Below are 14,612 nucleotides of genomic sequence, written 5' to 3' on the forward strand. Positions count from 1 at the left end.
ATAAAGTTGTTGTTTCTTAGGGTACATCTTTCTTTCCCTTTCAGTCTCCAAATGCTATTTTAGTTCTACCAAATTGCCTTTAGGACTAAAGATATCCTAGAGATAAATCTCAAAGGCAGGGATAGGGAAAATCCTTGACCTACAAGGATAGACTATGCTATGTCTCAGCATATTTTAAAATTACTGAGATAAAATAGTTGAACAGAGTTGTTTTCTCAATATAGTTTAGAAAAGCCTGTCTTGTAGTGGATATATAACAAACTATTGACAGCAAAATGAAATGTTAAGAAAATTCACGAGATCCAAAACATATTTGAAAACAGTAACTTCCACCTCCTCACGTTCCACAATTACCTTCTGCGTTTCTATCTTTTTGCGTTTCAGTTCTGCTTCCTCACTTGATTCTTGTCCATCAGAACTGGTAGCTTCATTCTGCAAAGTAAGATTCCTCAGAAAATTATCATAGTTCATGTATTTAAGAGCTGAGTGATGTGACTGCTTAGATCATTTAAATTGACTGTATGACTAACGTGGGTCATAATTTCACTAGGGATCTCCTCACTTAAATGCAATGTCTATTTGGATAGAACTTTGTCTTTCAGATTGGTGGGGTTTTATCTATTTGTTTGGTTTTGGGGGAGAATTGGTAATGTGCTGCTTCTTGCAAGGAAAGTGATCTAACAGTGCTGGGCTCTCACCTGCCACCCCTCGTCACTCTTGCATGTTCTGCAGGTGAGGTATCCAAGAAAGGTCTGATGCTCTAGCATTTCGGTTTTGTTCACTGTATGTGCTTAAAAAACCCATGGAATGGGTGAGGGGGGGATATGGTAACAAGTCAGAATATGTAAGGTCTACCTCTGAAATCTGTTTCCAATCTCTCTTACTTCTTCCAATGGCCTCCGCATATTCCTATTTAGAGACTGTTAGTCTGACAGTACCATGCAACAAGGTTCTGATAGGAGCTTTTTATTGTTCATGACCAACTTGTGCAGACTTTTTATTTAAAATAAACTTACTTAGAAAGCCCAATGTGACAAAACAAAACAAGAATTTTAGGTAATTTTTTAAGTGAAAATTGAAAAACTAAGATCATGCCCACATCGGTTTCAGACAGATAACAGAAAAGAAAGATGACTGGAAATAACACTGGAGACAGAAAACTTCATGAAAATAATTTGGCACTCTTCATAGGCAAAGGAATGAATATTCATGTATTGTATATAAAATAAGATTTTATACAGTAGCAGCAATTGATATAAAATTGTCAATCAACAATAGGAAATAAACATATCTGCGACAAGATTTGGTCTGAGATGATGTTACTCTAGAAGTGAGCCTCCCCATTGAAGTTTGCATTCACAGGTCATCAAGAAAAAAACAGCCTCCTAAACTTGGTCTCTGAATGCTGAAAATGAGTTTATGCCTCTTTCCTGGAAAGATATTAAGCTGTTCTCTGTTCCATCGTAGCTGGCATACCTCCTGGGTCATACACCTTCCCCAGGTAAGGTACAGCCACCGGGAAATGAAGTTAGATTCCTGATAGGCTTAATAAGCCATACAGGAACATAAGGAATGTCATGGTCACAGTAACAGTACTTTTGTTTGATTTTACTAGCACAAGCTGATTTGACCTCCAGACAAAGAGCTTTCTGGAGAGTACCTTTACTGCTACAGTTAACCACACTGAAAGTGGAGTGTGGGTGCTCTTGATTTTGAGAGGAAGTGTTGCAGCTGCTTGGTGAAAAAACTGAAATAACAGTACAGTAATGGCTCCATACTGGTAACATTTTAGCACTGTCCTTGGTATTCTAAGAGTACTCATGATCATGACAATGTAAGATTTTGTAGGGCTGTGCATGGAGACTACTAATCCCAGTGCAGCAGTTTCGAAGCTTGTCCAAAACAGCAGAGCAGCCACAGAGTGAAATTAGCACCAAATGCAATTAACATAGCATGAGCTTCTGGTGCTCAGTGTTTTAATGTGACTCAGAGCTAGTGATGAACCTAGTGCCTTGGATTATTCATTTGACATCTTAATAAGTTTTTGTTCTGAATCTACTTTATGAACATATTATTTTGGTTTTCTTGTATAACGAATATATTTTTGAAAACTGATGTTTGAAAAAAATCATATTAATTAAACCGAGCTCATGTCAGAAATTTCTAACTTTAATAAACAACTACAGAATGTATGAAAAGCATCACTTCATACTTATTCTATGTGAGCACTGTTAAAAAGTGAATTCTGGAGAAGATCCTATAAACAAAAGCAAATAAATGTACTAGTGCTTGAGAAATTTATATACAAAATTCAGAAATTCAGATGCAAACTTATGCTGCCTTGTTTTTAAGACATTGATAGTTAACAGGCACTGAAGCTGCACTCTTAGCACTGAAATAATAAACAGATTTTGCATATTCTGGATGAGATGAAAAGAACTAACTGTGGAACAGAATTAAACGTCTAAAATATATGTCTATATATAAAACTGCTTAGAACAGAAGTCTTCCTGAAGGCATAAAATAATACATCCCATTGCCAACTTTCATAAGTATTTCAGATTATTTTCCAACCAACCTTCTCTCCACGAAGTTTTGCTCTAATCTGTTGACGTTCATTAAAGTTTTGTAGCCGGATCTGTCTCAATCTTGCCAAGTATTCCTAAGGCAAAGAAATGAAGTAAGTTTCAGCTATACAGAAACTATCTCCAGTATGGTTAACTTAAAACACATCAGATTCCACAAAAAAATAAGATGAGTGAACCAACCCCCACTACTGCTATCACCATATTAGCATTTACTAATCTCCAGAAAAAACTCTCATGTAAGGAAAATAAAGAAAATCAGAATGTACGCTTCCCTGTATTAACGTATCGCTACATTTTATATCATTGAAGGTTAGGAAAGGTTGTATTTGTCACAACATGATTAAGATAAAACAGTCACATCTATATGAGCGCATATTCAAGAACCTTTCTGAGACAGACTAATGCAAACAACTATTATTTTGATTGTTTAAGAAACCAAAACAATCAAACACACCCAAACTTCAGAACTTTATACAGTAAATTACTTTCTAGGAGTTTAGAAAGTCCTTAAATTTTGTTTCACAGATGGAACCATGCAGGGAAACTGGGCACAGTGAGGGTCAAAATAGTGCTATTTGTGTGATGAGCAAAGTGGCAAACATGCGGCAAGCATACCTCTTCCTCCTTGTTTCTGGATTTCCTTCCTCTTGCAGAAACAGGTCTGCCTCCATAGGTATCTGCCACGTTTTGCAGTGTACCCTGTTTGCCATTTAATGGTATCAAATTTAAGGTGGCTGGGGCAGTGAAATTATCTGCTTTATCCAATAACTGTTCACTTATAAGAAACCAAATCCATGAACGATCTGCAGATGTTCTGGAGTTAACTGATAATGCCTTTTCATTTACATGACACATATGACAGCATTAACTAAAAATCCTGAGTAGCCAGAGAGATAGGAGCTCTAAGAATATAGTAACCTTCCCCTGCAATTCTGATCTTCTCATGCTACGTTAGAAAACCTAAATTGTGATGTGCATGAGTTTTTCTCTGTCTGGATTACATACATACAAATGGTGGCACAGGGTTGGGATTTCTGCCATTGTTGACACAAGCCTAAAATAAAGAGTGGAATCTTTATATGTTCTTAGATGAAGCTTTTTTCACAATGATGCTTTTTTTTTAAAACATATTACAAGTTGCAAACTCAAAAATCTAATAAAGCACTTAAATACACCCATTACATCTAACGAGCTGTGTTGAATGCCTCGTACACACGCAGTGTATAGTCTTGGTTCATGTGATGTACTCTGCGACCTAACTGTCACCCAAAGATTTCAACCTTTAAGGAAGTTCTATACAAAACAGTACAAGAATCATTTAACTCCAGGTTTCCTGCTTGGATTAACATCAAAAATACCTGAGTTATTTTGTTCATTATATGCCATAAACCTTTGCTGAAGGGGTTAAAAAAATCCTTGAGTTGCTAGCTCAACATACAATAAAGACAGTAAGAATACACGTGATAGATCTTCTGCCTATAAAATGCCAGGGCTTTAGCTTTCTCTAGCTTAAATGTAGAGAACCATAGGGAAGTAAATACTCAAGTTATTGATAGGGAGAACTGAATCCAAATGAATCAACAGCTCAAGGAAACAGCACATGTACTACTTTGGTTAAGTGACTGGGGGATCAGATAAATCAAAGGAACCATCTTGTGGATAAGTTCCTATACATTCATGAGGGCTCCATGCATGCTGTTTTCAGTTTAAGCATTAAGTCATACAAAACAGAAAGGAATATTTTTCATATTCACCTTTTCAGAAAATATTTATTTTTATTTTTAACTTTTTAATGCATGTTCTTGAGCTTTGCAAAAGCTTACTGGCACTATTCAAGGAATTTCATTGTTCTTTGTTCTATTTTCATTACTAATGGAGATTTATATCACCACTCTTGGACAAGAAAGAGACTGGAAGCAAGATTTTTGAGAACTGATTTTCTTTCTGTAGATTGTTAATTTTTACTCATCTGCCTACATTAATATTTTCAAAGACCAGGACTCATGTTTTGCAATGCCACACAGCTACAGTGAAGTAGCAAATTAGGTCAGCAGCTGTCTTACAAAAGAGATGTCTGAAAGCATCATCAACTCAACTACTGAATCAAGCTTTAGACTCAGTTGAAAATTAAAATTGACAGCAGTTATATTTAAACAGAAGCTGGGTAAATCAGTGCCACTCATTTGCCTTACAAGTCTTTATATGACAAAAGGCTGCCTATCAGCTGATGATTTCTCCTCTCAGATCAACATCGTCCAAACAACAGTCCCATCCCTATATGAGAAAAACTGCCAGCTAATCAAATTATTTTCCTGCACAAATAGAAGGAAGCTGCTGAGAACTTCTGCCTTCAATGGTGAGTCCAGTGCATGGATTTGGCACCTTAGCTTGAAGTCGTCAGTCTTAAACATCTGGGAGTTACTTTTTTAACTGTTCAGTAACCTCTCAGTTTTACTACAGGAGCCATCTAAGAATAAAACGTTTGGGCTCAGTTAAACTCACTAGAGAAAACTGAGAAAAGTTAACCTGATTACTTGAGTATCCTGCACTAACTGATCACATTTATATCAATGCCAGTGAAGTCAAGCAGAAAATGGAAGCAGGTATTACTAAGGACTTGTCCAAGAAGAAACAGTCTTAACAAGAATTATTCATTTTTTCAAAATTATTTATTGGTCTTTAAGGTTTTAAAAATAGAACCATAGTTTTAGAGAGGAAGATTCCTAATTTAAAACATATATACTAATCTAAGGATACTTCACCATCAAAGCAGTGAATCAAAGTCTCTAAGAATTGCTTACTGTAAGTGAAATAATCTCTGACATTCAGACCTGGCTGTAAATCATAACCTGATTATCAGGTATAACTCAGGAGATGCTTATATATATATATAAATCTGCAGTTGTCTCATCTCACTGCAACTTCAGAACACTCAGCTTAATTTCAGCAGCTGACAGAGATATTGTCACTAGATTGTATATGAATAGTGTGGAAAAGCATTCAAAACAAAAAACTCTCCATGTTATGAAAACACAGAGTTCAACCACACAAAGTCCTAGTGCAGATGAATCATTTCCAATATATGTTTTAAACTTCCGAAAGGAATACTGAATTTAGAACCATAAGCATAAAGAACATCTTGTGACACTATCTACTACTTAATCCCTCTAGAAGAAAGGTTTTATAAAGGTCAACGCTGACAAATATAGATGACTTTATAACACCTTTTCAATGAGTAGAATGTATTTTCCTAAAATACACTACTTTGTCTGATCAGTAGCTGTATCAGTTTAATTAAACTTCATTTTACATTCAAGCTACTGTGTAACACATGAAGTTTAATTTTAACCAAGAGTCTAAAGCTATGAACAGAAAAAATGTAAATGAAGTTAGACACATGCAAACAAAGGTATTTTCCTCTGCTTATAAGTTTACAGTAATGAGAAGTGTATTGCACAATTATTTTACTATTTGCACAAATTTACAATTGCACGAAACATTTTACTAAAATTAGCAACAAAATGCAGAAAACTTACCTCCCATTCTCCTCTTTTTAATACTTAAGGAAATTATTTAGTCAGCATTTTATGGTTATGATGCTACTTCAAAGACTCATAAAGCATGCTGAAACACTAATATACATAGGAAGACCAGATTTCATACCATGTGTCCCTGAGCTCGGGCTTTGTTCTCCATGGCTTCTCTCTTTCGTTGCCAGAATTCTTCGACTTGCTTTGCTCTATCTGTAGCTATCCATCCTTTTTGCCTGAGTAATTTCAACACAGCAAGATGAAAGTGTCTGAAATATGACACTCTGAACACCCCCCCAATTTATTCTATCTAGAACACACACAGAAAAAAAAGCAACTTTCTACGAGAAAGGCATCTTCAAAAAATGCCTTTCATCGGCCAAAATACAAGTCAGACCGCCACACAATGGAGTGTTGGTAAGTTAGAAGAACAACTATAAAAAAATAAAACCAAGCCACTGTTTTCCTTCTAAATACTTGTCATCAAAACAAAAATGAACATCAAAACGTAATCTTGGTGTGTTTAATTCTGAAAGTGCCTCAGCTTATTTCATTATTGTTATAATTCATGAAAAAGAAGATTCCTTCAAGGTTTCCCTTCAGACATGAGCAAGAACTCACACACAAGCCAATCAGGAAGGTCAATACTGCAACAGCCTTTCAAGATTGTCCTATGTTTGGAGTAAGAGCTTTTACCACTTAGATAATTAGTATGGTGCTATTATTCTCAGTGTTCTGGCAACTCCCTTTGGGGAATTCTAAGGTAGGAATTTTCCTACCTTAGAATCAGCCATAACAAGAAGGTTGGTTTTTGACAAGTTCCACCCCAGGTCAGGGACCTGCTTGGGTAGACAAGGTGGCTGTGTTTAAGTTACCATAACTGAGCATCCAGCAAGTCTATGAGTACATGCATAATATCGTTTTGTAAAGAAACCAGTTTCTGACAAATTGGTTAGAAGTGGACTCAGGAAGTTTTGTATTAAAAAAAAACCCCAACACTGAGAAATGGTGTAAAATATTCTAACAAATGGTAAAATGATGTGGCCTTTCTGAGGTTCCCCTGGGCTCCTTTAAGTGAGGAGTATTGGGTGTTCAGAAACAGGCAGGAACAACTTGGAATAAACCGATAGCAACAATACATCAGGCTGAGTCAGTTAAAGAAAGAATAGTTTTGCAATACAGGAAGCTACTGCTACTGATTCATAAATTAATTACACATTAATTAAAATCCTTGCATTTTAATTTTTCTTCCCCCTACCCCCAAGTAACAAGGAAATGAAAATTTGTCCATGTGCTACAATTCACTAAAAAGAAGACAGAGATAAAATTACTTTAATACAATAAAACAAATACTGCAGCTGCTCTGAAAAGGCAAGACAATCCACACATGTGTTACTGATAAAGAATCAAACAATTGACAATCTTTGTATACACATACCTGACTCACTACAAGATATTCACTCGAGCTTTTAATTATGTATGAACTCAGTTGGTGGATAGTGAAATCTGTCCAAAATCCTGTCATGTAGCGGAAGTTTGGCACACAGCATGAAGCTTAAAGTGTTGGAGGAGAGGTGCTTCCCAAGCAAAACCAAACAAAGCCAAACCTATTTCTCTCAAACCAAATTCACAGGAAAAACTTATTTCAACTACATTTTATGATGGTTTTTCCCACTCTAAAGCTGTGTGACTTGTTTCACTAAACATTTAACCTAGAAGCTGCACTTCTGTCAAAAAGACAATTTTTAAAGATTGTTGATGCTGAATATACTTAGCTTTACATTAGTGGTAGTGTAATCAGAAAGACTGCAACTTGAAGATTTCTCAACTTCTTTAGTATATGCTCTAAATTACCTCTCTTTAACATAGTTATTATTTAAATTCTTCATTTGAGCTAAACATCATGAATATTTATTTTGCATCCAGCTGAAAGAATAAAGTGAAGGACAGAAATACTGCTAGACTAGCTATCATAATAGAATTGCTTCTAGATAATAAAATACAAATTCTTAACACATTTAAAATGCTAAGAAACAGCATCTCAATTTAAGGCTAAAGCTAATCCAGTTTATACACAGAAAAAACCCCAATCTCTCTCTGTTCTGAAATTTCTACACAGTATTTTCATTGAGTGCTTCCAAATTCATGTATTTAAGAAATACTGAATTGGTTTCTTTTCCTGATCGACATGTTATTCATAATTTGCAGCCCTCTGCTATAGTTTCTCTCGATTTTAATACATTTTAAAAAGTTTACCCAGGTGTAAACAAGTATAATTTAATATTGTCAAATGTACGAGGCAAACTGTTTCCTAATCTAGACAAGATTTGGGGATTGTGCATTTGTGCAAAGCATTGAGAATAAATAGAGGAGTATGGAAATACATATATTTAATTTACATTAAATTAAATTACATTACATTAAAATACAGCTGGCAAAATACACCTTCCAGCATTAGGTTGTGCCAGGAAGAATTTTAATTAGCTTAAATTACTACAGAGAAAATAAAATATACCTCGTAGCTTTCAAAATTGTACCATCAGTGTTAAACATGTTATGTTTTTGCTGCAAATTTTAAAATTAGTAAAGAATCTGTATAAGCAAATATATATTATATTAGAACATAAAACTGAATAAAATTAGTTAGAAGAACAAACGTTTTCTTTGGTCCTTTCCTTTTCCTCACATTAACTCCATGTATTTCTTCCTCCGTGGCATGGCTCTGCGGAGGTTCAAATAATGCAGGAGAAAATTTGTCCTTCTAGGAAGTTTAGTTAGTAATGCTCATGTACTAAACTTCCAGAAAAACAATATTCTCCCATTCACTGGTCACAACTGCAAACACAGTTCTTTGGGCAATATTAACAGATATAAAGGAGAGCAAAGAAGTTTTGAAAAGGTATTTGAAAGAGTGAAATCATCAAAAAAAAAATCAATACTTGTTTACAATCCTTTCATAGATAAAAATACTCAGTTTAGAGTAATTAGAATTAGATATTCTAATTTGATATCAGAATATCGAATTATAACCATTGTAACATCTGGCATTCACATCGCAATGAAGAAAGCTCCTAGAAGTTTTCCACTGATGGGTAAACAAGAGGTAACAATTCTGCGATCATTCTAGACACTTTCCTATGCTACAGGGTCAAACTCTCAGGTGAAGAGAAGGCAGGAAGAGTGAGATGACAGCAGAAGGAAGCATCTTGTCAGGTAATGCAAAAAGCGGAACTATGAAAAAAGCAAAGGAGGAGGCTTGTGTTGTTATCTGCAACCACATTAAGCCAAGAATTTTGTCTGAAATCTAGTTTAGCTACGTTTTCTTAGTAAACCACTTTTTCCACTATTGTAGAAGCCAAGGTCTCCATCGGTTCTAAGAGAGTTGTGGTCTGTGAGGGACTAACACACAAACAGACAGCACATTATCAATGGATAAAAGTGATTTTGAGACATGTCCAACTACTAAATGAAACCAGACAGAACAAGAATCTAACATGTAAGGACAGATTTATGGATTAGCATAGTCCAACCTGTTTGAACTGGCTTGTTTAGACACCTCCTTCAATCTTTTCACTTTTTTCCTAACTGCACCAAGATCAGGTAAATGGTGATGACCTGCAGGTCCCCTAGGAACTCCTGGACGTGTTCCAGGTGGAATTCCTCTGTAGATAAATATGTACAGTGACTTTCATTACTTTCATCTAAAGCAGACCACATGTAACTTCTAATGGAAGGCAGCCATACCTTTCAAGAACTTCTCGATCTTGTAGTTTTGCCCTCAATTTGGCTTCCCTCTCTTCAGCTACTCTAACGTTTTCCTTTTGCTGTTGCATCTGGTCAAAAATAGCATGATAGTGTTCATAGCGTCCTCTGGAAGACACAGGCAAAGGACCAACACCACCTCCGCCAACATAATATGGTGCCTGGAAACCAAAAAGGGTAGGGGGAAATCTCAAATATTGTTTTGAAGAAGCCCTTCCAATTTTCACTTCTTGAGCAGAATAACAGCATTAACATATTCTGCAGCAATTCTGAATTGGTCCTAGTTTTAACCCAGCCATGCCCCTATTTTAACAAACTACAAGATAGATGAATTAAAAGCTTATTTTTCTGTTAGCAGTCCAGAATAAAACACCATTTAACTTTTCTCTAATAACAGTCTAGTTAAACATGAGACATCTGTCACACATTTTGGAAGTCACTGATAACAAATCCATTGAAATGTAAACAGAGATAATTTTACATGGCAAAAATCAAACTTTCGGCACAAAAAGCAATACAATAGCAACTGAAGTAGATTTATTTAAGAGTCCCCTTGCTACCAACCTATAATGTGAATTCATCAACAAAATTAAATGAATCATGCTTCCCTACTAAAGCTCAGATCATGAGAATATCTACCACAAGCTATTGCTTTATGTGAATTATCCCTGTCATTCTCAAAGAATTAGAATTCCTGCAGAATCTTTGTGTGAAAATAATGAAAAAAATAACATTTTGAGCAGCTGTGTAGAGTAGTAGCCAAGGATGGATGCAGAAAATGTGAAAGGCAAAACAAGGTTAAGGTTGTCAGCACATGCATAAAAATGTTCCCTTTACACCTGGCAGAAGCAATCAAATAGCCCATGGTAGTGAATCTACGGAATTTGTTTTAACAATAGAGTCAATCTTCCTTCCAGAGTGCTCTGAATTATTTTAAATAAATTCAAACAGGTGAGTGCAGGCATGACAGGTTTAATATTGCCTATTCAGAAGTTCTTGAAGAGACTATATCTGACAATGGAATTAATCTCACATTCTGAGTTTCACTTGCTCAATGCCCATCAACAGCTTCCCATAATCCAGATGACAAAGTACTAAATCAAGGATTTATCCAGGCATTCAAATATGTAGGTATACTGTTCATCTGAATAAAAATAACTAGACAAGATTACAGTTTCTGCAAATAGAAGGAAAAGTCTTGCTTTAGATACTATTCAAGATTTCACCTATCATTATTAGAGTTAGTTTTCAAAATCTAAAGAAATACTATGGTCAATATCTGGGCAAATGCTATGAAGCAGGTGCTCATCAACAGTCTGCAGAACAGTTCCAGCCCCCACTAAAACCACAAACCCAAAGCCAAATCCTTGTCACCTCTTTCCCTACTTGCCCTCAGAAACAGGTGCCAGCAACCAAACCAAAAAGATAACAGGACAGAATCATGCAGTGCATGACCCTGCTGTGCCTTCGTAAGATGCTATTTGGTGGTGTCACTGGAAAGCTTGAGCCATGCTATTCAACAGTATTATCTGGGAGTTGCTGGATACAATGCCCTCATGCTGCAGAAAGGAAAAGGATAATTAACTCAAGAATAACAGAATATGGAAACCTGGAGTGATGGTAAACAGTAAGATTTGTACTAAACAAACTTCTCCAATTTGGAGAACACATTTCAATTATTTTTTCTGCCTGTCTGCCATGTTTTTCACCAGAGGCACTTAGTGAAAACAGGCACAGGCACTGGACCTATGTTTCCCTTGGTAATTGAGAATACTGATAACATGCAGCTGTAGCTATAATAGAACACTTTGTATGTTTGCAGTAAAACTCTCAAAGTTTATCAGAAATATTGCGTTCAGGAATATATGCATCTCTCATCCAAACATGATGATGAATGCATATTTTGTTCTATGGAAGCTTGTATCGGTGCCTGCCAGTTTGATCTTGTGAGAGAGAGAAGAACTGCATAGGGACCAAACCATATTTTTTGATTTTTTTTCATTAAATCAGCACCCAGTAGTTTTGAAAGTCTGGTATGCCTAAATTTGCTTTTTTGTTTAAGCTTTATATGATGTGTGGCACACATCCAAAGATGATGTCTATTTGGAAGTGAAATATTTAATAAGCAGCTACTAAAACTTGGTCAGTGTTTGTATATTCCTCATTTTTGTACAAGGAACAGTAATAAAACCTCTCTTCATTTTGACTATACTGCTCAGTCAGAGCTTGCTTACAAAAACCCTACTAAACATGTTTATAGCAAGTATTTTTGTAAGACTCACTACACCACCAAAACGAATAGCAGTGTTTCAGTCCACTTTTTACTGTCAGATAGCTTTAGACTACAGCACTACTCAAATTCCTGCATTGGCTCTGTCTGATGAAAGTACCCAGACCTTTGTATTTACCTAACTTCATGAGACTACTTCCCAAGACAGTTATGTTTCCATGAAACTATGACACACACAAATACGCAAAAAGCAGCTGTCATAGGGATCAAATTAAATTATGCAGGACGTGAATGGCTAAACAGTGCACTGCATTCAGAAAAAAATTAGATCTATTCAGGATTTTTTTATCCCCCCCCAAACATCTTACCAATATATGTAAACATTTATGTTGCCAAATAACAAGGAATGCTTAGGAGCAGGTATTTAATAACGTGAAAGAGGTCCATTATTATATAATGAGAACTTGGAAACAAAAAAATTCAAGAACAAACTCGAATGTGAAAGAAGCTGTTCATGCATAGATTCAGCACAGGAAAAGGAGCAAAAGCAGGTGTGGCAATAAAAAAGTGGTGCATGAAAACCATTACTGGCAGAAAGAGAAGAGATTCAGAAATTTAGTAAGCATTAAAAATGAAAATTGCACATAATCTCCAAAAGGCCAGGGGAGGAACTGTTAAAGTTTCTCTTAAATTATCTATAGATTAATAAGGGGCAGCCCCAAGAGTTATCCTCCAAGAGCAGATCTTTCTGAAAAGACAAGACCACGCCAGATAATCAAAGGTGGGGGGAACAGACTACACCACATTTCTGCATCTGCTGCCAACCTTAACACCACTTCCACCTGAACCAAGCACATTCCTCCATCCTTGTTCCCTGGCTCTGTTTATTCGTTCCATCTGAAGGAGAAAACAATACAGGAAAACAAAATTCAAGGAACCACTAAGTAAAAATTGAACTTCACTATTAACACATTTTAAACATATTTTACCCTTTCTTTTTCCAATCTTCTCGTTTCATCTGCCTTCAGTAAACTGATCTGAAATACGTAAGGATTAAACGTGTTTAGTAACTGGGAAATCAAACTACTACATATTCTTACACAATACACCACACCACAAGGTATTTCATTAAAATTACTATGGGGGAATAACGAAAAGTCTCAAGAATCTCATCTACCTGCTCTCTCTGGCGTCTTTCTTTTTCAGGCAATTCTAACCTTTTCTTTTTTGAAGGTTCCTGAAAAATAAGCATATAATTTGGTATTTATTACTGAGCCATTACTCTGTCAAGTCTCTGTCAAGATGGGTTATTGCTCCAATAGCAGGTCTATATCCATGAAGATTAAAAAGAAAATAAATATCACTGCTATATAATGTTTGGGAAAAAAGATAAGGAGGAAAGGTTTGAAGGTTGTATTTTGTCATTCTTGCTTTGGACTTAGATTTTGCTTAGTTTGAAAATTCACAGATGATTTTATGATACCTCAAACATTTTACTCCTTTCTTCTAGGAGTTGGAAAGGTCTGCATAAAAGGTGAAACTTCAAATTAGATGGCATGATGCAAGAATGAGAGAAAAATTCTAATCAGAAAAAAAATCTTAAACCCACAACTGAGTGTATACAAAATGGGGCTTAAAATACTTGATTATTCAGGAGGTTTTAAGTTAAAAGCACTGCTAGGAACTAGGGGTAAATGCTATTGTACTTGTTCATCCTGTACTAAAAGTTCTGTCTCAAAAGCAGAAGGCAATAATTTTTAAATCTGTTTTGTCTTAATTTTTCTTCTCTGGTGGTATCACTCCGCATTACAACCTTTTCTTAGTAAGTCTTTGAGGGTGCCTGGATATTAACATTCTCTTATTTGGAGAAAAGATGTGTTAGGTTATCCTAGGGCTCTTTTGCTTGGTTCTTCACTTGGTTCTGACTAACCAAAGTTCCTGTTACGTGTGGAACATGAGAACACAGCCACCACTGAATACTTGCTGAAGCAGAAGCTATACTTATAGCATGCAGCTTACTCTAATCTTCTCAAAAATGCGATGGTTACTTTTAAAGCTTTTGTTTCTTCTGACCACAGTAGAACGCAGAAAGCTTCACAGTATTTTCTCTTGACAACCTACAATCCTGTCAAATGAGTACTTTAAAATCAAGAATGGTGGAAGTCAGAAACCTTCAGGGACTTGTAATATTGTAATGTTAATGTAATATTACTAAACAAAAGAGATGATTGTTACAGGCTCCTTTAAAAAGCCAGTTGACAGCTGCAAGCTCAGAATACCCTGGAACAACAAAGAGAATAAAATTTATATTACACTGTAGTCATTGTTTCTATGCTACATCTTATCCCTCATCACCAGGTACAACTCGCACAAAGACTATGTCTTAAAATTGCAGTGTTACTGACTCTACATGCAGGAAGAGTAGATACTTCCTCAGTCTCTTCCCTGCCATTGTAGGTCTCTAGGCAAGATGGATTGGTGTTGGCTGGTGAAACAGATTAT

General features: G+C 35.8%; 1 protein-coding gene across 10 annotated transcripts in view; it reads right to left on the bottom strand.

The window, feature by feature from the left end:
- Window positions 1-14,612, bottom strand: part of NEK1 (NIMA related kinase 1) — a 46,074-nt gene that overhangs the window by 15,815 nt on the left and 15,647 nt on the right. For 5 of the 10 annotated variants that reach the window (XM_017816501.1, XM_017816500.1, XM_017816504.1 and 2 more), the window contains exons 12-20: window positions 13,288-13,347; window positions 13,100-13,147; window positions 12,936-13,007; window positions 9,863-10,041; window positions 9,649-9,780; window positions 6,252-6,354; window positions 3,204-3,287; window positions 2,579-2,662; window positions 355-432 (exon numbers count right to left, since the gene is read on the bottom strand). In XM_017816501.1, the coding sequence (XP_017671990.1) occupies window positions 355-432; window positions 2,579-2,662; window positions 3,204-3,287; window positions 6,252-6,354; window positions 9,649-9,780; window positions 9,863-10,041; window positions 12,936-13,007; window positions 13,100-13,147; window positions 13,288-13,347 (840 nt within the window). The remainder of the gene's footprint in view (window positions 1-354; window positions 433-2,578; window positions 2,663-3,203; window positions 3,288-6,251; window positions 6,355-9,648; window positions 9,781-9,862; window positions 10,042-12,935; window positions 13,008-13,099; window positions 13,148-13,287; window positions 13,348-14,612) is intronic. The other 5 variants (XM_017816502.1, XM_017816505.1, XM_017816503.1 and 2 more) reach the window with 5 other exon arrangements.

This window comes from Lepidothrix coronata, unplaced genomic scaffold (assembly GCF_001604755.1).
Source record: "Lepidothrix coronata isolate B3197 unplaced genomic scaffold, Lepidothrix_coronata-1.0 Scaffold56, whole genome shotgun sequence".
In the NCBI taxonomy this organism is placed as follows: domain Eukaryota; kingdom Metazoa; phylum Chordata; class Aves; order Passeriformes; family Pipridae; genus Lepidothrix; species Lepidothrix coronata.